This window comes from Podarcis muralis, chromosome 7 (assembly GCF_964188315.1).
Source record: "Podarcis muralis chromosome 7, rPodMur119.hap1.1, whole genome shotgun sequence".
Lineage (NCBI taxonomy): Eukaryota > Metazoa > Chordata > Lepidosauria > Squamata > Lacertidae > Podarcis > Podarcis muralis.
The window spans coordinates 38,137,975-38,162,711 of NC_135661.1; the positions used below are offsets into that span (position 1 = coordinate 38,137,975).

At 42.2% G+C, this 24,737-nt stretch overlaps 1 protein-coding gene and 2 long non-coding RNA genes across 3 annotated transcripts; 2 read left to right on the forward strand and 1 right to left on the reverse strand.

The window, feature by feature from the left end:
* Positions 1–5,561: 5,561 nt before the first annotated feature.
* On the reverse strand, positions 5,562–21,953 carry HSD17B2 (hydroxysteroid 17-beta dehydrogenase 2). The gene is made up of 7 exons (XM_028740130.2): positions 21,901–21,953; positions 20,848–20,928; positions 19,016–19,326; positions 15,745–15,957; positions 13,362–13,547; positions 8,525–8,662; positions 5,562–6,413 (listed from the first exon to the last, which is right to left on the reverse strand). Exons 1-7 carry the CDS (start codon positions 21,936–21,938, stop codon positions 6,055–6,057), a joined length of 1,326 nt encoding a protein of 441 aa, XP_028595963.2. The 5' UTR covers positions 21,939–21,953; the 3' UTR covers positions 5,562–6,054.
* Positions 10,853–12,135, forward strand: LOC114602207 (uncharacterized). Its single transcript, XR_003707879.2, has 2 exons — positions 10,853–11,208; positions 11,690–12,135. It is a non-coding gene; the product is annotated as an uncharacterized LOC114602207 (long non-coding RNA).
* LOC144328405 (uncharacterized) lies at positions 17,267–19,366 on the forward strand. The gene is made up of 2 exons (XR_013393623.1): positions 17,267–17,716; positions 18,400–19,366. It is a non-coding gene; the product is annotated as an uncharacterized LOC144328405 (long non-coding RNA).
* Positions 21,954–24,737: the final 2,784 nt, after the last annotated feature.

The following is a 24,737-nucleotide window of genomic DNA, read 5'->3' on the forward strand; positions in this document are numbered from 1 at the left end:
ATCTCTCCAGTTATGTTTACTTGAAGTTTCACTAAATCTCTTGATGAAACCTTGACAAGATCAACTGTCGTCTAGCGTCATTCGTTCATTTATTATTATTATTTTATTAAGAAATGTCTAGGAAACTCCTGGGTTTTTATTTAAGCCTACTACGCCTTTCCCCCACCCCTCCTTTCATTCACTTCTGCCAGCCACACAAGTTAGGTAGGTGATAGCATTGCATGTTTCTATACACAAAATAAGTCACAGCAATTAGATTATATTTGCTTTGTTTCATTTATTCTCCCTTTGGTCTTCTTTAATTAAATTATAATGTGAGACATGTTTCTCGTGATAGCAGCATGCTTTAACTGAAGTTATGAAATTGTTTTCTCAACTCTGTAAGAACCCACTGGAATCTTGTGCACCACACAGCAGAGATTAGAGTACATAAATATAATCCCCGTTTTGCAATGGATTGCATTACCTGCCTACCAGACATACTCATCTGCTTCCCAGGTACTTGCAACCCCATTAACCAGGAAAATTGCATAATGAAGTTGGGGGCATAGGGTTTCTTCCATCTGTTTTCACGGGTCGCACATGCACATAAAGGGGGGTCGTGTGGTGACATGTTGGGTGACATCTGTTGTTGTGTCACACCATGCCCACTAGTGTGAATGACATTTTGCATGGCATGGCTGTATATCGATCCATACCAGCTTGTTGCTTAGTCGTCTTAGTCATGTCTGACTCTCCATGACCCCATGAACCAGAGAATGCCCTGGAAACTCTCACTTTCTTCTCAAAGCTTCTCCTTTTTAATGTCCATGGAGTTTTCTTGGCAAAAATACTGGAGTGGGTTGCCAGTTCCTTCTCCAGGTGGATCACGTTTAGTCTAAACAGGAAAACTAACTCCATATTCCCTGCATATGAATGCATCTTCAGAGATGGAACCATAGTCATGCTTGCCACCCACTGAAATAGCTGGCACTCAGATCATCCAATGAAGCTGAATGTTGGACCAGCAAAAGGAAGTACTTTTTCACATAGTTGCAGAACTAAACTATGGAACTGACTACCACAAGACGTGGTGATTGTTGCTAATGTGAAGGGCTTTTAGACGTATTCAAAAAATTCATGGTGGATAAGATTATCAATAGCTAGTAGCTGTGATCACTATGTTCTACCTCCACTATGTGAGGCTGTATGTTTGTGAATACTACTTGCTAGGGATTGCAGGTGGGGAGAGGTCTGTGGCTTTCAGTTCCTGCTCGTGGGCTTTTCAGAAGCATCTAGTTACCTACTGTGAGAACAGAATGCTGGGCTAAATAGGCCTTTTGTCTAAGATGGCTGAGCTCCAGCCCTCATCAGTTGTAGCCAGCATGACCAAAACCAAGAAGGATGGGAGTTATAGTCCAACAGCCCCTGGAAGCTCACAGGTTCTTCACCTCAGCTATAATATGAAAGGTGCTCAAGCAGACTTTCCTTCTCCCTCCTACCTTTCCTCTTCCAGTTGATGCTCAACATTAAGAATATGGGAAGAGCTGGGTGGATGAGCCCAAGTTCCCATCAATTCCAGCATCCTGTTATTACAGGTGCCACCCAGGTGGCTGTGGGAAACCTGCAGGCAGAACCTGAGCACAAGAGCACCTGGTATTCTGAAGCATTAGTGCCTCCAACCATGGAGGCAGAGAACAGCCATCGTGGATAGTAGCCATTGATAGGCCTTCTCCTCCACAAATTTGTCCATTTCTCCTCTAAAGCCATCCAAGCTGGTTGCCATCATTCCCTCCTGTAACTCAGTGACTACTGAGCATGCTCAGTTCTCATGCGGTTTTTGTTTTGCCCCATTAGGCATTTTTATTGTCGTCATATTTCTGCAAATCTTGAAGTTCTCCCAAACACATCACTTCTTCTTGTTCCCCAGTGATCCCATTCTAATTTAAATCCTCTTGGCACTCACCACCTGAGTTTGCTGTTATGGGAGTGATTATGGCTGTTGGCAAAGAATTATCAAGTAGCATGAGCCGAAAAGTCCTCATCTAGGAAGGTATTCTAATAGTGTTACATGTCTGGATGATGTGTGTGTGTGGGGGGGGTGTTTTAGTTTTTAAGAAGCAAAGGTGTAAACACAGGTGAACAAATTAAAACATGTTGTATAACTGAAATGTATTTGATGGTGTGTTTTTGGGCACTGTGTTTTGTTACTGATTTTTATTTTTCCCCTTTGCCTATGTCTTTCATCCAAAAGCTCCTTTATCTTTATATCATCTAGAAATTAGCATGTTAAAAGTTCTTCTTACTCTGTCTACAAGCTGAGGTGCATCACTCAGACATGGCAATGACATCTAGACGACTCAGGCTGCAATCCTAACACTACTTATGTGGGAGTAAACCTTGCTGAACTCAGTAGGCCTCCTTCTGAGTAGACATGGTCAGGATTGCGATGTAAAAAAATTCGTACAGTCTGCTGATTCTAGGCTCTCAAGGTCAGAATCTGGGGGCATCCATGAGTGTCTTACTGCACACTCTTACAATGACTACTCTGAAGTAACTTTCACTGAGTTCAATGGGGCTTACTCCCAAGTAAGTGGGCATTGAACTGCAGACAGGCAGAGCAACTTTACTGATGGATCAAGGGAACATGATCTGAATCTTACAAAGTCTGGTCAGGCATGTTACAGCTGGGTGCACTCACCACACCATTTTCTGCAGATTTTCCCCATATCAGGGTGGGGTGAGTGTTGGGGTTTGGTTTCCTTTGGAAAGAGGTCTGTGGAGGCTTGTTAGCTTTTTGAAATGCTTGTGTTTATTTACAAATATCCATGGGCAGAGGCCTGCTTCAACGCCCCAACAGCCAAAAATCCACCGACCTGAAACCAGATCTGCAGAGAGAATGGCAGCTCCCCAAATTGCTGCATACCCTCCAACATTTATCTGATGGAAATAAGGACGTCCCATTCCATAATGATAATTTTACTATTTATACCCCACACATCTTACTGGGTTGCCCCAGCACTCTGGGAAGCTTCCAACATATACAAAAGCATAATAAAACAATAAACATTTTAAAAACTTCCCTTCAAACGGCTTGGGGATTGGATAACTCCATACCCTCCAACATTTCTCCAATGAAAATAGGGACATTCTGGGATCAAATTAGAAAGTAGGACCATCCCTGGAAAATAGGGACACTTGGAGGGTCTGCTGCTGTCAGCTTATAGAGATCAAATTATTCTCTCTTCACATCTCTCCCTAGTATGGCAGCTTTGCCCTTTCTTTCACACACGTCTAGTTTGCTCCTTCCTGATAACGGGGGTGGCAGCAGCTGTGAGATCTCTTCCACATCTCCTCCAGTCATCAGTGAGCACTCTGGCCATCTTTGCTTCAAGAGAGAGAAAAGTCACCAGAATATTATGGGCTAGCAACACCCTTTCATCAGCTCTGAAAAGAGGCTGGCCAGTGGTGCCACAGGACAACTTAAACTGATAGCTTGACTCATGGAAATCAAATAGGAAACCACCAGCAATGTTTCTGAAGAAATAATGCTGTGCTTTTTCCTCAATAAACAAATGACAGATTTGATTTAAGCTGGCGGCTGCCTGCGGAACATTTAGAACACACCCTTTTTTATCTGCCTACCTGGCATGCATATCTTGGAGCTTGCCCAGACATAACACAAATTATTGTTTGTAGTGTTAATGACACGCTTGTGGTCCTTTTAAATAATCTTCCACTTTGGTCTCAGTGTTCCATGGAGGAATCTACTAGCTTGGGAGTTGCAAAAGTGGATGGGGTTGCCTTGAGGTACACCTTGTGCAACCCATGTCAAGGTAACCCAGGTTAGGTGGCACCATTAAGCATTATTGTGAGTGCAGGAGTCAGTAAACAACTGTAGCTTCTCAGGATGCCATTCCCAGTCAGGATGGGTTGATGAAAACCTATTGCGAGTTTTATAGAAACCAGCATGACCTGACCACACTGTTGCCAGGATGACCTGGGTCAGCCCAACCTAGGGTGAACAAGGTTTTTATATGTTATAATGCCATTGGTGCTTTCCAGTGGGTGTGGCAGAGTTCCAAGCATTCCAGCCAATGACAAAGCTGCTCTTAATTGTACAAGCTTTCCATTAAATTGTCATTTGCCAGTTTCTGCGTTTCCACACATTCCAGTGTGGCAATCAATTTTAGGGCTAGTGATTTCGGGGTTGTGACTATTTCTGCTCAAAATACGTAGGCCAAAAGATCCTCACCGAGGCTGCTGCTTCTGCCTCTTGCTTGGATTGGTTTATGGGTGATCTCACCCAGTCAGAAACCATCTATTACGTACTGCTCAAATGACACAGCTGCATTCACTGAATGAGTGGAGGGGAACTGGTATAGTATTTGCTGGCCTCGCTCCCTCAAGCTCTGCATACTCATACGTATAGAGAGTTGTTAATTGAATCAGAAAACCAATTAAAACTGAAAGAATTTAATGAAGTTAGAGAGAATGTAACAAATTGGTTGCAATATTTTCAGTTAAATGAAGTATTTAAGAAGGATAAAAAGATAGGATTACCATATGAAATTTCAACTTTTCAGAGAGAAATAATAGAAAATGATACGAAATTAATATCAAAAATGTACAATCTGTTGTTAGAATGGGAAACGAAAGATGAAGAGGTTAAATCAGTTATGATTAAATGGGCACAAGATGTGGGACACAATATCCAGATGGAGGAATGGGGAAAACTATGGAAAAAATGAGATAAAATTTGCAGCATGTGTGGCGCTTAAAGAAAACTATATGAAAATGATGTATAGGTGGTATCTAAAGGTAAGGGTAAAGGGACCCCTGACCATTAGGTCCAGTCGTGACCAACTCTGGGGTTGCAGCACTCATCTCGCTTTATTGGCCGAGGGAGCCGGCGTACAGCTTCCGGGTCATGTGGCCAGCATGACTAAGCCGCTTCTGGCAAACCAGAGCAGCGCATGGAAACGCCGTTTACCTTCCCTCTGGAGCGGTACCTATTTATCTACTTGCACTTTGATGTGCTTTCGAACTGCTAGGTTGGCAGCAGCAGGGACCGTGCAACGGTCGGGGGGATTCGAACTGCCGACCTTCTGATCAGCAAGTCCTAGGCTCTGTGGTTTAACCCACAGCGCCACCCATGTCCCTAGCTGGTATCTAACACCAGTTAAATTAGCAAAAGCATAAAAAATAAAATAAATATCAAAAATATACAAAACTAAGGAAAGCAAGTGTTGGAAATGTAAAACAATAGAAGGGACATTTTTCCATGTGTGGTGGGATTGCAAAATCATAAAGAAATATTGGAAAATACTTTATAATGAATTGAAGAAGATGTTTAAAATAACCTTTGTTAAAGAACCAGAAGCTTTCCTACTACAGGAGTGGTCTTACCAAGATCACAAAAGAACTTATTTACGTATGCAACTACAGCCGCACGGACATTATTAGCACAATATTGGAAAGAAGAAGGTGTCCCAACTAAAGAAGATTGGCAAGTTAAATTAATGAAACATGCTGAAATGGCAAAATTGGCAATGAAGCTAAGAGGAAGAGACGACAACAAATTTAAGGAAGAATGGAAGATGTTTATTGCATATATACAGAAGCATTGTACACAGGTTAATACATTAGCAGGGTTTTAGGATTACCTGTAATTTTGTATGAATGGATACTAAGTAATTTAAATGGTTCTCAAATTTTACAATGGACATGCGGTACGTTGATTAACAATGGAACCAAGGAAGGGACTAGGGGGGAGTCAATTTATTTTGTTTTGATTTTGTATTGTTTCTTAATTTTATTTTTGTTAAATTTGGAAAATTAATAAAATGTTTTAAAAAAGGAGTTTCAGTTCAGCCTAACTCAAGAGAAAAAGGTATCAAAAACTGTAGATAAGAGGTGTAATGTACAGAATAGAGAGGGTTTCTGCCTTAAATCTAAACATTCCCCTCTTTTATCCATCGAATGTGTTTTTAACACATGAAATGCAAGATTCCCAACATTCACAAGGCAGCTAAATAGCCTGACAGACAAATGACTAAATCAGGCAGTATCTGCCTACAAGTTCTTGTTTGCTTTCTCTGCTGCTCTGAGAGCGCTGGGCATGTTTGAGGTGCTGAACATTTTCCTTATGCAAAAGTCATAAAACCAGAGAGGAGAATAGCAGAAGAAGAGAAGGTATTTGTAAGCATTCTTGCCTGGAGTGTATAAACCACATGGGCGCTCTGCCAATAATGCGTGTAAAACATCACAAAGCACGGGAGAGAGATCTGACATGGAAAGAAATTGCATGGCATTGAGAGACATCTTCAGCTTGAGGATGTATTCTTCACCATAATCTTGCTTCACATCAGGCATGAGATTCTCAAGAAGGGTGCGTTCTTCCTTATTCCAGATCTCTGGAGTTCCCTGGATACCTGGAAGACAGAACAAAACACTGCTGAACATCTAGGCTTCATAATAGGACATCAGGTGTTCTGATGAAAATAAAATAACTAGAAAAAAAAGGAATATGGGGTTCCTAAAGGAACTACCCCAGGTGACAGATTGGAACATATGCATGCTAGATTAGGGATGTAATCTGAATCCTGGTACCAGTTTGTTCCATGGACTCAGTGCCCATACAATTTTGCTTCAGTTCTCATTTTGCTATTTTTAATCATTCCCAAGCTGGTCCTTTAGCCTTTTGAAAATAATATTATTGCTTACATTTTTTTATGATGACAACTCAATGAGCTGGCAGTTGCCCACTGAAGTATATATCTTGCCTCAGGGTTACTGTCTGTTCAAGTGACAATGAGGAGGTGATGGACACACACATAAAAAATGGAGTTACCGCCCTTTTGTCATTTTTGAATGCATATTATATTTTTGCATGTATTAATAAACATAAACTGGATGGTAGGGAAAATGACCATTTATTATAATGTCATAATGATCAATGTTCTTATAAAAAATATCTGCATACACCTCACATTTTGATGCACACAAAATACAAGTAAAGCTCATTTTTTGGTTACAGTAATAAATTCCACATTAAGATGTAGGACAATGACAGCCCTTTTTGTGTGTGTTTGGCAAAGTCATGGTGGACAGAAAGGTGAGAGAAATGTTAACGATAAAACAATGGATGTTAATGGTGGTTAATGGCTAAGCTAATCGCCTCAACAGTAAATCAATGAGACACAAACTGAAGCAAATACACATTTCAGCAGTGCCCAGTTAGCAGACAGTGAAGATGATGAGAGTAGCTGATTAAATCATATAGGAACAAAGGTCCTATTCTAAAAATTCTTAAGAAACACACACACCAGTATTGGTGAAATCTGCAGAAACTCACTGCGATTAAGGCTCTTTGTGGAATGCCCTTTTAAATGTGTTGCGGGAGGGGAAGGAGTATTGGTTTTCTTTTGTCCTTATTTTTATTATGTATAAATGATTATATTTCTATATATTGTACTTGTATGCTGTGAACCACCCCATATGTGGATAAAGGGCAGTATACTACTACTACTACTACTACTACTACTACTAATGCTTTGCAAAGAGAGAAGACAAGTGTGCTATGGGCCACTTTGATGCTCTGTCTGCCTAGAGTGAATTCCACCACTTTCCCTATTCTAGTTCTAATCTCTGAGCTAAACAGATACTGTCCAATCTCCCCCTTGAAATTAGGAAAGTCAGCTGATACAGGGCAAGACTTATTTGTGATATGGACAGATATTCAGCCATTCACAAGAGCCACCAAGGAACAAATGAACCAACTGAAAAAGGCCACAATGACACACAAATCCATGGGGACTGTACTTCAGAAATGAATGAACATCTTTTCAATCCATATTAGTGTGTGCGTGTGTGGTCTCAGGAGTTCCCTGGATAGTTGAAGACTAGTTCACTTATTTATAAATGCTATTATAAAAAATTTGTCTGGGAAAGTGATGGCATGCTTGGACTTGATGTGTGCTGGTTTAATTATCTTCTGAGTCATGCACACAGCTTCCAATTTGCCACCTCAAGACAAATGCTTCAAAAACATAATGCGGAATGAAAAGATTTATTTCAGGTGGGACGCAACCATGATAGATCATCCGGCTAACCGCATTTCCTTTTGCACATTTCAGTTCACAGGCTATTCAAAGACATCATACCTTGGCAATAAACCTTCTCAAACAAATTAGCTGCCTGGTTAGAATCTAATAAACCCAAGTTGTTTTGGGGTGTCTTCCCTTGACCTCTAGGAAACTGGCATTTATACAAGAAGACAATCCTTTGAGGCCAGCCACCTCTGTGGAAGGGGAACTAAAAGTCTGCCCCTTTTGAAGATGATTGATGAACTCCTAGAAGTGTTGCCCTATGCACCCTATCACTAAGACTCCACCTGGGACCCTAAATAGCGAAGTACAGGCTTTGCACATTCCTGTGGGTGACAGTGGTGTTTCTGTGCCATTCATGGTTTTGGCTGTAAGGACTCCAAGGAGGTCCCCCCCCTCCATGAGCTAGATAACCAGGTGAAGTACCAGCAACTTACATGTCTTGAAGCCTGATGGATGAAGCACAGATACTTTAATGCCCCATTTGGAGAGCTCTTGCCTCATGACTCCAGAAAACATGGATAGGGCTGCTTTGGATGCACCGTAGGCAGCAAGGCCTGGCATGGGGATACCTCCTATGGGAGTAATAAAAACAGCCTCCTGAGACTGAAGGATTATAGCATAGCTCAACATTAGATATAGCCTGCATGGAAATTCATATTCATTTTCATGTACATTGCTCCTAATATACACATTTCTGTACCCAATTTTGCCCAACATATGCATCATTTACAAGCAATTTCACACTAAAATATGTTGCTACACATTTTTAAATACGCATCCTTTGGTTGGAGAGCTGCAGGGCAAAATGTAGAGGTTGTAAAGGCTAGATCCCCTTCATGGATCACTGCCCCCTTCATGGATCACTGCCTTGCCGTGGCGAAGGGGCTTGAATAACTCAGAGAAGATATGAACTATGCTGAGCAGGGCACCGAAGATGGACAGGTCATAGTGGAGAGTTTTGACCAAACGTGATCCACCTGGAGGAGGAACCGGCAAGCCACTCCAGTATCCCTGCCAAGAAAACTCCATGGACAAATACAACAGGCATATAAAAGTTATGACGCTGGAAGATGAGCCCCTCAGGTCGGAAGGTGTCCAACATGCTACTGAGGAAGAGCAGAGGACAAGTACAAGTAGATTCAGAGCTGATGAAGCGGCTGGGCCAAAGCCGAAAGGACGCTCAGTTGTGGATATGCCTGGAAGCGAAAGGAAAGTCCAATGCTGTAAAGAAAAATATTGCATAGGAACCTGGAATGTAAGAACCATGAACCTGGGTAAGTTGGATGTGGTCAAAAATGAGATGGCAAGAATAAATATTGACATCCTGGGCACCAGTGAACTAACAAACCTAGACAGCATCTTAAAAAGTAGAGACATCACCTTGCCAACAAAGGTCCGTATAGTAAAAGCTATGGTTTTCCCAGTAGTGATGTATGGAAGTGAGAGCTGGACCATAAAGGAGGCTGATCGCCAAAGAATTGATGCTTTTGAATTATGGTGCTGGAGGAGATCTTGGACTGCAAGATCAAACCCATCCATTCTGAAGCAAATTAGCCCTGAATGCTCACTGGAAGGACAGATCCTGAAGCTGAAGCTCCAATACTTTGGCCATCTCAAGAGAAGAGAAGACTCCCTGGAAAAGACCCTGATGTTGGAAAGGATGGAGGGCACAAGGAGAAGGGGACGACAGAGGACAAGATGGTTGGATAATGTTCTCGAAGCTACCAGCATGAGTTTGACCAAACTGCGGGAGGTAGTGGAAGACAGAAGTGCCTGGCGTGCTCTGGTCCATGGGGTCACGAAGAGTCGGACACGACTAAACAACTAAACAACAACAACAACAAAGGCTAGATAGTCTTCACTTTGTCTCTTGGTTTGGGAGGTGTGAAAAGAGGATGGTGAACTTGATAAGCCTTAGGTCGGCTCCAGCAGTTATTTTTTTGGAATGGAGAATGTCTCCAAATTTTAATTCAGAAAGCTGTACCTTTGATTGTTGAAGCTCTGAATGTACTTGTTTGAATGCACACCAGCAGGAAGGCAATAGCTCTTCTCTAATTACCTGATTGAAAATTTTTCAAAGAAGCAAGATAGATGGAACGATAAGCGTTTCTGCTTTATTAACAGCCTATCTCGGTTTTTGTTCTCAGGAGATACGTGCTAAATCCAAGTTATCTCCCTTTAACTTGCTTAGCTACGGTAATTCCAATACTGAGGTCAGATTGACTTCGTTAAGCCTCATTGCTATGTACTCCGGTGAGCAGGGACTGCGTATAATGGAACAAAAGGGCAGTGACAAGAAGGCACAGAAGGGTAAAGTAAAGCCCTGTTTCTCCTGCAACAGTGACTGTTGTTGCAATTGACACAGATGGAATTGGTGTTGCACAATGGCTATGACCCAATCTATGGTATGGGGAGATGCATGGTCACTGCCAATCCAATCCACGTGTCCCCAGCAATACGTAGTTGACATGAAACCATTGCATTAACATTTTCCCTAGGGATGGGTTTGCTCTGTTCCCTTCAATTTATTGTTCTAGTGTTCACTCTGTTCTGCATCACACTCCACCCAAATTCTGGTTTAACTGGGAGAAAGTCTTAACACTAATTCCTAGACCAGAACAGGCAATCTGTCACACATCTTCAGATGCTCATATTAATGAAAATAAGATTAAGATGCATTATGTTATGGGAAATCACAAAAATTTGTATATTTTGCAAAATTGCATACAAACGTATGTGTATTATGAGAAATTTGCCCTAACATATTGATGAATTTTCATGGGGGCTTTTTAAAATTATGTGATCTGTTAAGGAAATGTGGAGAAATGATTTTAAGGCTGGAAAAATCAGAAGCTGAAAGAGACCTACAGTGGCATATTCATTCATGTCTAATGAAAACTTACACTAATAAAACACTGCAAAAAGGCCAATCTCAGTGTGACTCAATCAACATTCTTTTTTCTTTGTGTTTTAAGGTTATAGCCCTTGTGCACTGATAGATCACCAATCTTGATAAGGGCTTTTTTTTTTTCCCCAGCCGGCACTCACCAGAACTCTGTTCCAGCTCCTCTCAGGTGGGCGCCATTGCCATTATAAGAGAGCAAGGGAGGCGTGCATGGTAAGTTCCAGCACCAATTTTTCTAGAAATATAACACTGATCTGGATGCATCTGTACAAACAGTTTGCTTGTTGCTGCAGCAATAACAATTAATACACATAACTTTTGCATTCAATTTTGCCTGATATTCACATTTTTTTGCAAGCCGTTTCTCCAAATATAAACACATCTTTGTATGTTATTTCCACTAAATTATGCATTCCCCCCAATTTTCTCTAATATGCACTTGATGGCAAAATCTGGAGAAGCACAATTTTCAAGGATAGCTGTATTTCTGTTGATGTATTCTTCTGGAAATACATCTTCTGGAAAAATGAGGCAGGTTCCCATTATAATGCAAACCCAACTACATTTTTCATGATCTCTACAAGTACACACATACAACAGGAAGTTAGTTAGTGAGTTTGTGGATATTTTGGTAACATATTTATCAGCTTGTTGTTCCAAATGCTCTTCAGTTGGCTGTTTTCTCATTTTGCAGAACCGAAAGTGATGCTGACACTTTTGACAAACCGGATTTTTTCACCTGCTGAAATTGATGAATACATACGCCATTTGGCTCAGCAATTGGACTCCTGCCATTGCTGGAGATGGAGCCTAAAGCAACAGACAGGAGGCGAAGGAACATTTTTAACAAGTTTCCAATTGCCTCGCTTTACCCTGTCTTCATCAATCCCGACTGCCAGGAAGGAAACCTTGTAGTCTGAAGAGATTCCAACACAAATTTCCTTGGCTCGCGGACAACAGTGCCTCGAGCAAGTCATGTTTCCATTATTTCAAATGTTTAACAGGCCCCCAAAGAGAAGTGAGATTTCTAAAAGATGCATAATGCGCTGTTCCCTATTCTGTAGGAACACATCTCATAATGTTATCTTCTTATGGCTCTGAAATAGGGTCCACTTTTAAGTAATATGTTTGGAAAAATTGCTACATTGTCTTTATTGGAACTGTCAAAAAATTAAAGCTAAGGACAATTAATGTCTTTAACAGTATGCACCAGGGGTACAGAAGCTCTGACCTGTGCAAAGGTAGATCTAGGGGAGCGCGAATGGTGCAAATGTACCGGGTGCAAAGCTTATGGGGCACCGCAGGGGATGCAGGAACTATGACATCCAACAGAAGGCGAGAGGCTTACATATAAAAATAGGAACTGCCAAAAACATAGAAAAAAACTATCATTTTTTAAAAAAATGTTGTTAGACCTAAAACTATATACAGTGGTACCTCAGGTTAAGTACTTAACTCATTCCGGAGGTCCATTCTTAACCTGAAACTGTTCTTAACCTGAAGACCACTTTAGCTAATGGGGCCTCCTGCTGCCACCGCGCCGCCGGAGCACGATTTCTGTTCTCATCCTGAAGCAAAGTTCTTAACCTGAAGCACTATTTCTGGGTTAGCGGAGTCTTTAACCTGAAGCGTATGCAACCTGAAGCATATGTAACCCAATGTACCACTGTACATATACAAACTCTATTAAAACCACACAAATAATTCCAATAAAAATAGCCTGGCACCAGCCCTTTCATGATAGGCAGTCAGTTCCCCAAAGCCTGTTGGAACAAAAAAAAATTAGCTGGAACAAGAAGAGAGCCAGTCAAACTTCTCTCAGGAGGGAGTGCCAAAATCTGCGAGCAGTAAAACAATCACACTATTAATATTAATCATCATCATCACACTAGTCATATGAAAGAAGATGTAAGTTAGATGAATTGGCCTTTGCTGCTACCTTTGTGTGGTAGAACATTATGTTGTCCGATCACAGCTATGCTAAAACCTCAGATTTCTCAGTTGTTTTTCTATGGGGAGCGGGGAAGCCATCTTTCTCCTCTTGGTGGGGGGAAAGGAAGTTGAGCCCTGTGTTTGAGTCTAACCATGAAGGCTGTGGTCTCCATCCCAGCAACCACCACTTCCAGACTAGACAGTTATATGGAAGCCTGCCCTAGTGTGCTCTGTCCTAACTTCCATCCATTCAATCATGACTTGCATATTGTTGTTACTGTTTTTGCAGGAGTGGAGTTTTCAACTGGGAATCCTCCTACACTGGGCATCTGCGACAGGAATAAAGACAGCAGGATGGTGAGCAGAGAACAGCCAGCCTAGAATAGCAAGCCTGTAAATATATGAATGGCATGAACATATTTTGTTTGACTCACCTGCCATGCTTGAAATGTTAACAAGCCTTCCTTTGGACTTGCGGAGCAATGGCAAGAAAGCTTTTGACAGTTCAACGGGACCGAAGAAATTGACATCCATGCACTGCTTGTAAGATTGCATAGGGAGCAGTTCCCCATCTCCCGGGAGACCCAGGACCCCAGCATTGTTGATGACACCCCAGAGATCTGGCAAGGAAGAAGGAAACAAGGCTATACAAATCTGACAATTTCAGCTGCTCTCACTTTCTCATTTTTTCCATTCTTCGGTTCAGCACCTTTGTTCGAGGTTTTTCTATAAAAAAAAGTCACCATGAGAATTCATCAGGATTTTAATTCAAATTTCTCATAATATACAATTTTTTGCACACATTTCTGCCTAATATATACATTTTTTTGCAACACAATTTCCAGTAATGGAATGCATTTTTTTGCAAGGAGGTTTAACTAATACATGACTTTTATGCCTATTGTACCCTACTGTATGCATTATTATATACATTAGTTGGCTTACATGGCTGGAGACCTACACTGAAAAACTAGGAAAAATGCAAATTTCAAAAGATGGCTGTGGTACCATTTGTGTGTTGGTTTGGAAAGTGCCAAACACCTAATGTCTATAAAATACATTAGTGGAAAGTCTCCATAAAACACAAAAATTAATGAGAATACCATACAAGAATCCAGGGATATTTTTTTCAGCCTGAGCTCACTGGAGCTCAGCTCTGGCAACTCTTAGGTGGGTGTCATTGCCATTCTAAGAGAACAAGGGAAAAGTTCATGGTGAGCTCTGGCACCTCTTTTTTCTAGAAAAACAGCACTGATTACAGGGATATGGCTTTGCAAACGTGTGTATATCAGGCAGAATTGCATACAAGGATGTGTATATAGTGAACAATTTGCAATAAAATGCTTGTAAATTTTCATGAAGACTTTAAAAAAACCCCTCAGAGAAACCAAAATGGATTGATCAATCCATCCCTCACACTGAATTGTCTCCAAATATGCAGCAGATATATGTGCTAATTAACAGCAGCCTTTGACCCAAAGATGTTGAAGTGTCAATATCTGAGAACATCTTGACATATAGCAATCCATTTGATAGTTGATTTGACAACATCTGACTGCAGACGGGAGGAAGCAACAGGCAGCTGGTATCATTATTTAATTTCTATGCTGCTCAATGCTAAAATAGGTTTTTGCATGGTTTATGCTGAAATAGACTTCTGTGCAGTTTACAACGTATAACAACCCCTTGCACAGACTTTAAAATACAAGCATCCATTATTAAAGTACAGTGGTACCTCGGGTTAAGAGCTTAATTCATTCTGGAGGTCCGCTCTTAACCTGAAACTGTCCTTAACCTGAGATACCGCTTTAGCTAATGGGGCCTCCCGCTGCCGCCGCACGATTTCTGTTCTCATCCTGAAGCAAAGTTCTTAACCCGAGGTACTATTTCTGGGTTAGTGGAGTCTGTAACCTGAAGCGTCTGTATCCCGAGGTACCACTGTATTACTAATTACTGTGTTGCTTTTATAGGATTCTTTTATTGTTAATTTTAATTGAGGACACTTTTTATGTTTTAGTGGGACTGTTTCATGGTTCATTCTAATAATGGATGCTTGTATTTTAAAGTCTGTGCAAGGGGCTTTTATGTATTTTATATAATACGCAATGCATTTGTGTGTGTAATTTTCATGAATCTGTGTATTTTTATGGACACTTTAGCCCAGCACGTGCTTTTTTTGTGTGCATTACATGGCTGCAGAAATACAGTATACTGCAAAGTGCAGAAGAAAGGTAAATTTCAAAGGCTGGCTGTGCTTTGGTTACATATGGTGAATTATGTTGGCTCAGCTTTCAGATAATAAGAAGAGCCTACTGGACCAAGTCAATGGCCTACATAGTCCAGCATCCGTTTCTCACAGTGGCCAACCAGATGCCTCTGGGAAAGGAGAAAGCAGTATCTGAGCACAAGAGCAGCCCTCTTCCTTCCTGCCGTTTCCAGCAATTGGTATTCAGAACCATTGCAGAAAACAGCCATCGCTGATAGCCATCAAGAGCGCTCTTCTCCATGAATTTGTTGAATTCTCTTTTAAAGCCATCTAGGTTGGTGGCCCTCACTGCCTCCTGTGCTGAAAAAGTACTTTCGTTTATCTGCCATCAATCTTCCAACATTCAGCTTCATTGTATGTTCACGTATTCCAAAGGCAAGCAGCATCTAATTTCTGCACCAAGTGGCACGTCAGGTTTTGATGCTGAAATAGGAGTGTTGGAATCCTGAGGCCTAGATCAACCAAGACAACATTTGAAACTTTGCAAAACATCATTTCAGATCACAAGCAACACCCACGAGGATTGTGTACACTCCCTTCACAGCACATACCTGCACCTTGCAACTTCCTTCTTACTTCAAGGTACGCTTCTTTAATCTGCACCGAATTAGTGATGTCTAGTTGCAGAACAGAAAGTCTATCGGAGCAGGACTGCCTCAGTTTTTCTGCACCAGGCCCTCTCTCATTCAGAACGGTGGCAAACACGGTGAATCCTAAACTGTCAAGGTACTTCGCCAATGCATGTCCAATGCCACTATCGCTTCCTGTAAAAGATTACTTCTTCTATTTATTTATGCTACTCATGGCCTTGACTTATAACCATCACAATTCTCAAAGCAGGATGCAATTATTAAAATAAACACAATCAATAAAGGAACAAAACTGCAAACTAAGCCACAAGTTAAATATTTGAGCTGGCAATAGTACAGCACTCATTTATGTTTCCAACACAGCAGACAACGAGGCTGTATTTGTGTGTGTGAGTGAGTAAGAGAGCAAGCAAGCAAGCACAGTGGAGGTATAAGAAACCTTTTTCATGCCAAGACCTGCTCTCTGTCATGGGGAATGCCCTAGGAGATGCATGCCAAAGGTAGGTGGGGCTAGGGGGAAAATAAGACTGCATTCCAGCCATGCAAAAGCCAATGGTTTCTACACACACAACTCCACGCTCATTTCTCCATCCTTCATCCATTCAAGACACAGAAAAGAAAGTACCTTCATGCAGTGCATGATTAAACAATGGAACTCACTCCTGCAGGAGGCAGTGAAAGCTGCCAACTGGGATGTCACTAGAAGGCTATTAGACAAACTCAGGGAGGATAAGGCTATCAAAAACTCATAGCCACAATGGCTACGTTCTACCTCCACTATGAGGAGATCACAGATGGGCAGAGTGCTCTTACACTCATGTCCTGCTTGAGGGCATCATTACACTTCAAATACAGACTTTTTCCCATTCAGGGCTATGCTATGCTAACATTACTATTGCTTAGCATTTTTTTAACACAGCACTTTCTGCATTTCTTCACCATTGCTTATGCATCCCCGTGTGACTTGTTTTCAGATTGCTCTGGCCACCAAAGAAGGTACAGTGTGCTCAGATGGTATCTGGGAGTCATTCTTTGCATACAGAAAAGGAACAATAAGGCGTAGCTGAGAGCTGATATCTCTAAAATTATGGGAATGTTGATTTGAGCGGTACAGGAAGTTGTGTGCTGGTGAACACCCATATTGTTCTGACTTATAGTAATACTGTTTTTCTGCACTTAAGTGAATGCTCAGTCAGGAAACTGGTTAGTCTCTTCTGATTCCTGGATCCAGCAAGGGTTAAAATCTAACTGAGGAACCCATTCCTGAATTAGCCAGGCAAGGGCCACAAACTCTAAGGAGTTCTAGGTGCTTATCACATATTTCGTTGCCCTGGAATGAGGAACAGTGGAGACTGGAATTGCCATCTTTGGCTGGGCAAAATATGGGACAGGTTGGTCAAAATAAAGGGGTGGGGGTGGGGGCACATATACTTTCAAGGACACCAAATCTTCCCACCTTTTGTGGAGGGGGGTTCCCTGCATTCAGCCTCTGGCGCTGCTATTCCCCTTGACTCATGTAGACGGGCAGGGGGCAGGGGTAGATGGCTGGCTTCCATGGGTGACGAACCACAGCTCCAGCCCCTTGCCCAGAGGAAAAGGGGGAAGGAGTAGTTGTCAGGTCAGGGCGGTGGAAGGGGCCAAGCGGCAGTGGACCTGCACAATGCTAGACCGGCGGGAGGCAGCTGAGGAGTAGCACCAGTGAAAGGGAACGAAGGAGGGGACATGGGAGGGACAGGAAGTCATTCCCTCCCGCTGATGCAGTCTTGAGTAAAATCCTTCCACTGAACTTGGAATTAGCTTTGGGGGGGGGGGGGATTCCCTGCTGGTCTCAGTGAGAGATTTCCTCCCAAATGCAAACTACAGCTTCAGAAAGAGATGTTCCTGAAGGCTGCAACAGGGGAAGAAAATGGTTAAATCTACCCTCTATGCTCAGGTGGGAGAATTTAAATTCGCAAAGTGGTGTTGGTGGTGGGGAGGATGTGGGCCTGAATTTTTTGGGGGGCGGGGTGGGGATCAGGAACTCAATGTAAATGACAAATGAATGAGGCACTTTAATAATGATGGGGGGTTAAGACAAATAAAAATGTGCAGATATCATCTTGTAAAGCATGAGTAATCTAGAGGGTGGCTTAGATCAGTTTTTAAGCCTATGTCTTCTGAATAAACCACTTGTTCTCGTTCTCGCTGCTTGTCCCTTCTTGTATTGCATCTGCTTCAACACAGAACAGAACTTGGCTGGGACAATTACGATGGGAACACAGACTGCAGATGTGATTCTATCACTTGTTTACCTAATTTGGTACACTTAGACTGAGGAGCGTCTCTGTGGACCTCTCCAACAATCTGGTTTACAGTTGTTAGTGACTCAGTGCCAACCTTTTAAATGAAGAAACAGAAAGATTTTTTTCCTGCACCTAACACTCCAAGATGAGCCAGGTGTTGCTGAAACACAATGTGCCTCAACCTTCCAGCATAATGCAGAAAACAGGCATGCAAGAGCTCATAAGTGAACATTGTGTTCTGTCTGCTGGTGTTCCTTGTGAATGACCCTTATTTATTTATTTTAGAAACCATTGATGGATTTTCCTTCTCTTTCCTCTCCCTCCCACCTCACAGGGACCAATGAATAGCAATGTCCTTTCCTTAACAAGACACCCCACTGGCAAATAAATAATCTGCATCTGGGTGCATAGCGTTTTGTCATTGGAAGCAGTTTTGCCACAATCCATCAAGTCTGATGCACCATTTAAAGATCTGTGTCAAAAATGAAATTGTGCTTTTTCCCCACTCTAAGGCTTTGCTTTATCCAAATTTGCAAAAAGTAAACCTAGGTTCTCTGTTAGCTACAGAACCACCAGCTCATTTTGAATAAAAATCCCAAGTAGAAATTCCCCAACTCCGCATGAACTCAATTCACAGTTCAGACCTCCAGTAATTCTCATGCTGTCTTGATGAATGCTTACTTAAGGAGTGAGAACATACACAGTTCTGTGCTGCTAAGAAGATAGAAATTTCATATGGCTCCTGATTGGAGCAAACGGCCTGATATTTCTGCACCTGAAAGGCCCCCTGCCTGGAAAAGGATGGAGCAGAGAAATGGATGCTTATAAATAAAAGGGTGCAAGCCTTGGGGATGAAAGAGAGTCAGAACTGTGCTAATTCAGAGACGACTGAGTAATGTAAAAGATTCTCTCAAGAGCTAATGAAAGCCAAAGTTCTTCCTTCTCCTTACCTGTGATGAGTACTGCTTTGTGGTCCACAGGGAGCAGGGCTTGATCAGATGTGTAAATGCAGAAGAGGAAGCACATCAGCGAGAACAAACTCAAGCCCAGGTAACTTCTCAGCGTGGCGAAACACAGGACTCCTGAAGCAAGGAGCAAGAGGAGACCCCAGGAAAAGGGGGTTGCCTTCTCCACACAGTTCTTTTTGGCTCGGTAAAGGATCGTCCCTCCATAGAGCACCACTGCACCCATGTAGATCAACAGGGAGCTGTCAGCTTCAGAGTGGTGCATGGCAGCGGTCGCAGGCAGAAGACAGACAGGACTGCAACATGCAGGCACAGCAGAATAGGACAAAAAGAAAACGACCCCCTAGCAGTCTTCAGAATGCATGCATTGCTATAAGGGGCTGTATCTTCTGTGCGAAGAGGATGAAGGGAGGAGGGGTCAGCTGCAGATGGGGTTGCGAAAGATCTTTAGGGACTTCAAGCAAGGAAGTTGCAAGAGCAACTGTCTCCTGAATGTATGTATGTACATACATACATACAGATAAGCGTGGGGTGGCTTATCTGAGCTGCTTGCCAAATAGGGCAAACCCCTATGACATTTCCTCTCACCTTTCTTTTTTCTTTGTAATCTTATTCCAAGAAGACTCCACCTTCTAAGGGACACACAGCTTGGGTAATGATTGACAGAGGCAGGAGGATAAGAGTGAACACGAAGCAGCACACCCCAAGGCATTTGACAGCTCTTACATCATTTGCAGGCTTACAGGTGTCACTCTTAAGAGGAAAAGTGGGGGTGGGGAGTGATGGATGGATGTGCATCATTAGTTTGGAGAGTTTCTGTACTGTCCTTTGATGCTCACCTCTCAACTCTGCTTATTTCACAAATGCAAGAAAGGATGGATTTCACAAATGCAAGAAAGGATGGATCTGTCCATATCAGTTTCTCATTTTTCCAGTCTCCACATTTTTTTGCAGCAATTTTGAATATTATTATTTTTTTGTTAATCCTCATGAAAAAAAATGTTGTTGGTTTGGTGTGCCTTTCTCCCCAACATGCACATTTCTGAATGCATGTTATCCACACTTTTGCAAGAATTTTCTCTAACGTAATACACTTCTGTAAGTTGTTTTTTTCTTCAATGTATGCAATCTTATGTACATTTCCCCCTAATGTTGGCATTCTGGTACACACTGGCTGGCTGGAAAACTGTAATTTGGTGTAGGGTTAATTTTGAAGGAGAAAGATTTTGCATATTGCTTCAAAAAATGTGAATCAGATGGTTTCCCATCAAAATAAAAAAAAACAACCCTGGGTTTATCCCCCATCCTTAATGCAGAGCTGTATCCTACTGAATTCTATGCAGAGTAGTCCCACTGAAATCAATGGAACTATATTAGGCATGCCCATTAATTGCAATGGGTCTGAGGAAAACTATAACTGTATCTAACCTACAGTGTCTGCTCCTCTACCAATTGGTTCTAAGTTGCTACAATGCAGCTTAATTAGCATGGACTGAAATCTTTCAAAGCAAGAGTGTTGTTCCCGCAGTCTTCCAGTTGTTGGCCAATGGTCAGGGGATGGTGGGAATTGTAGTAATACAACAGGTAAGTGGCCTCAGGTTCCTGATACCAGGCTATACTTACTGGCAGTGGCTCTCTGGGGAAGGAATTGTGAAACTTTGACATTCCAGGTGCTGCTGAACTATAACTCCCATCAGCCGTAGTAAGCATTGCCAACAATCAGGAGTGATGGGAGTTCTTGTTCAGGAACATCTGATGGGCCAACATTTTCCCATACCTGCTCTCAGGTTTTAGACAAGATTATTTCCCAGTCCTACCTGGAGATGTTGGGACCATGGCGGCTGGAGCTCATACAAGTTGCAGTCCAAAACATCTGGAAAGCACCACGTTGGCTATCCCTGCATTAATATAGGATATATGAACATTACATTATAGCAGTCAAAAATTAGTGTGCAAGCTAAACCTGCCCTTGCTCCCCGCCTGTGGATTTAAATTTTAATTATTAGATTTGTATCCCACCTTTTCCATTAAGGAGCTCAAAGTGGCATACGCTGTTCTCTCCCACTCCCAACATCTCTTCTTGGTTAAGCCAAGAAACAGTGACTAGCCCAGTGTCAGCCAGTGAGTTTCATGGCTGAGTGAGGATTTGAACCTGGGTCTCCCAGGTCCTAGTCTAGTATTCTGGCCATTACACCACACTGGATCTCAGTGATCCCAAGACCATCAGGATCACTGATGGTCTGACTTCCCCTACGCCTGCCCTATGGAATAAATTCAAACCTGTGGGAGTTTGCTGATAATTGGGAGTGAGATCTGGAGGTCTGGCTCTGCTCCCAGACATCCACACACTGATCATGGGCTTATAATAAACGCCTGTAAAGGAGCAGTAGTGGAGAAAAAGGACAGAGAGATGCCTTCTCCTGTTCTATCATATTACTGGAATCCAATGGAGCCATCCAATAAAGCTGAATGGGGGGAAATTCAAGACAGACAAAATGAAGTATCTCTTCATTGCCATACTTACACCATACATTTAAACAGTCTTGGCTCCCCACAAAGAATTCTGGGAACTGCAGTTTTTAAGGGTTCTGAGAGTTATTAGGAGGCCTCTATTCCCCTCCCAGAACCACAGTTCCCAGAGTTCACTGGGAAGGGGGATTGGTTGTTGAAACCACTCTGAGAACCAGTTGTCTGTCTTCTTATTTACAACCAGTCAGGTGGTGGGTCTGCCTGGCATTGGTTCTGGCGCCATCTGCCTGCCTTGTGCTCTACCAGTCTCAGTGTTCACCAGCCAACACTGAAGACACTATTTTGTTCACTTGCAGCTGCAGTTCTCTGGGGTTTCTTATAGATATATTTCCCAGTCTTACCTGAAGATGCCAAGGATGAAACCTGGGATGGTCTGCATCCTCCAGCCCTAAAGATCCAGAGGCTTCTCTCCTTCTGGAAAGCAGATCCCCAGGTAAGCACAGTTGCAGAGACTTCAGATGACACAAATAAAGCTCTCACAGCTTTGTTCTGGTGGCAGAGAAGAGGAGACAAAGGGCACTTTCCCATGTCTTTGGTCTTTGACTGTGAACATCTTTGTTCTGTTTCTGTGCGTCAGCATTCGGTTTACCTATTTAAATGACACAGGCGAGTTTACAAGAAAGCAACAGTCCGTTCGGGGAACAATGAAGACAAAAGCTCTTGACGTCTCCATTTCTCAAGCTTTTGAAATGGGAAGTAACTGTAGCAGAGAAATAGCTGGAATAATACCTCCAGAGCACAGTTCCTGCTTTTCTGGGGCTATAAAAAGAGAACAAACTTTGGGACTGTGGTAGAAACTCCTCCAAAAGCTCAGGCAGAAACTAGCAACCTTGGAATCAGTCCAAAGGCGTCACCAATAGCTCTAATTATCAACTGTAATCTGAAAATATGGCATAGGGGTGGAAATGCAGAGCCATATTGATACACAAGGTTGAGTATTAGTGAGCTCAGGAACAGAATGGATGCGTCTTGGCCAATTTCGATATCTCTCAATTTCTTCCATTCCTCGGCATTTTAGTGGACATTTCCCCATATCTATCTATCATCTATCTATCTATCTATCTATCTATGCAAGCAATTTACCCTAATATAATATTTTTTGTTTACTATTTTCACAAATGTATGCCTCTTTTGAAGACAGGAGGGCCTGGCGTGTTCTGGTCCATGGGGTCACGAAGAGTCAGACATGACTAAACGACTAAACAACAACAACAACAACAACGACTCTTTTATATACACTTTCCACAAGATACAAGTTTTGGTTTTGGGTTTTTTTTGCTTGTAGACAACCATTGTGGAATTTAGAGAAATGTCTATTTTGAAGGATAACTGTAGGTTGGTTGTTTCAGTAAATTCAGTTTCGGTTTCAGTTCATAAGTTTATTGTTCTATCTGAAGGCTATGACATACTTGTAGCAATAGTATTAATAAAACAATACAGAACATGCATCCATTATTTAAGCCACCACCCATGATGTAACAGTGAGGAGATGCCAGAGACACCAACAAGCTTAAACCTAACTTGATTTCAAATTAAACCTCCAAATAACCACAACTTACTGCGGTTTTACCTATCTCCTTTTTCCTGACACCCCCCCCCCCCATCCCGTGCTTTTTGCAGCCAGTGCATAGAGGACCACTCTCTGTGTTACAATGCTATTATTGTCAAAGAAACCAAACCACCTCTGTGTACCTGTTTGCTTGTGAGAACATAGGTTTCAGAAAGCCATCTCTTGGGTCTCTATATAAGGGGCAGGCTAACAGATATGAGTGATGCCTTCCACCTGAGGTTGACCACAAATACAAAGTCAGTCTGTGTATGGGCACTTGATCCAGCAGGCATCTGACACTGATCAGAAAGTGTGGAGTGGCATCCTTTAATTATCTTGTCCACAAGGCTAGAAGTGGACTGGCATAACAGGATCATAATATCTGATCTCCTGCCCCACCCCACCCCAATGAAGAGAAAAGGATGGAAATTAGGCAAATGTTAACACAAACGATTTAAGACATGCAAACTGACAAAACGTAAAGTTGGAAAGATCCCCATATAATATAAATGAAAAAATCCACTTGGCAATCAGAAGTGTTTTGGGTCAAAAAAGTTCCTTGTAACTTTTGTATCACCAGTGCATATAAAGCTTCTTTTTCCACTCTAACAAACTTGACTAACTTTGAGATTGTTGAACTGGCTCTCCAGCAAATCCACTAGACAGAATGTCTCTTGTAAGATTATTGCTTGTCATTTGCAGTTTAATTATACTGTCTATAAAATAATACGCTGCCTAAAACATGCTTTTAACTGATGAGCTTTGTAGCTTAGTGGTTACGGGGAACCCTAAAAGTGCTCTGTAACCATGATAAGTCTGTATTATAGGTACAATAGGCCATACTGGAGCTCCTGGAGGCCCCTGTACGTTCTGAAGCAAAATTTTGGCAGAGGCCTTTCCTTGGGACACAACGTATAGCAGAACTGGCTCTTGGCTCAGTTTTCTTCCTGCCGTACTGTGAGAAATGACATCTTTTTCCTAGTTTACACCAAGTGCATCTAATTCCACCTGCCAACTATTGGGAGGTATGATCTTATTCTCTGCCAAAATGAGGGCAGAAGCAGCCTCGGGGCCCACAAGACCGAGTTATTTGACAGTGAAACATTTTCTACTCCATTCTAGCGCTGCATGAAGGGTTGTTTAGCAATTCCTCCTGGGCTTGCGTCAGGCTGGCTCAGAAAATAGCACAAGCTGTTTCTGAGCTTTGGAAATGGCTCGGCTAATTTCACGCACTTATTTGACTTCAGAAGTAACCTACTGTCACCCTTTGGCAAACCGCTCCCCCCCCCCCCGGTCTCTCCCTGTCCCCCACCTCTTTGAATTAGCTTTCCAGGCTAATTTTTCCATGGATGGTGGGGGGCGCAGTGGCACTCTAGAGGTCTTCCAGGTTAATTTTTTTTTTTTATAAAAAAAGAAGAAGATTGGTGGTCACCTATTGAGGTTCTCTGGCATGTTACATCAGCCTCATATTTTGAAGGTCGTGAGTTTGAGATTCACACAGGGCAAGCACGGTTTTTGGGAAGAGCCATAGCTCATGGTCTAGAGCATCTGCTTTGTATTCAGGAGATCCCAGGTCCAATCCCTGGCATCTCCAGGTAGATCTAGAAGAGAGCGCTGACTGAAATCCTG

Excerpts from the sequence above, each read along its gene's own strand:
- HSD17B2 (XM_028740130.2), bottom strand. The coding sequence starts at position 21,938 with ATGCAGACCATCCCAGGTTTCATCCTTGGCATCTTCAG. Across the intron at positions 8,663-13,361 it reads TAACATTTCAAGCATGGCAG|GAGGTATCCCCATGCCAGGC; the intron begins GTGAGTCAAACA and ends TTACTCCCATAG. Across the intron at positions 6,414-8,524 it reads TCCATCAGGCTTCAAGACAT|GTATCCAGGGAACTCCAGAG; the intron begins GTAAGTTGCTGG and ends TCTGTCTTCCAG.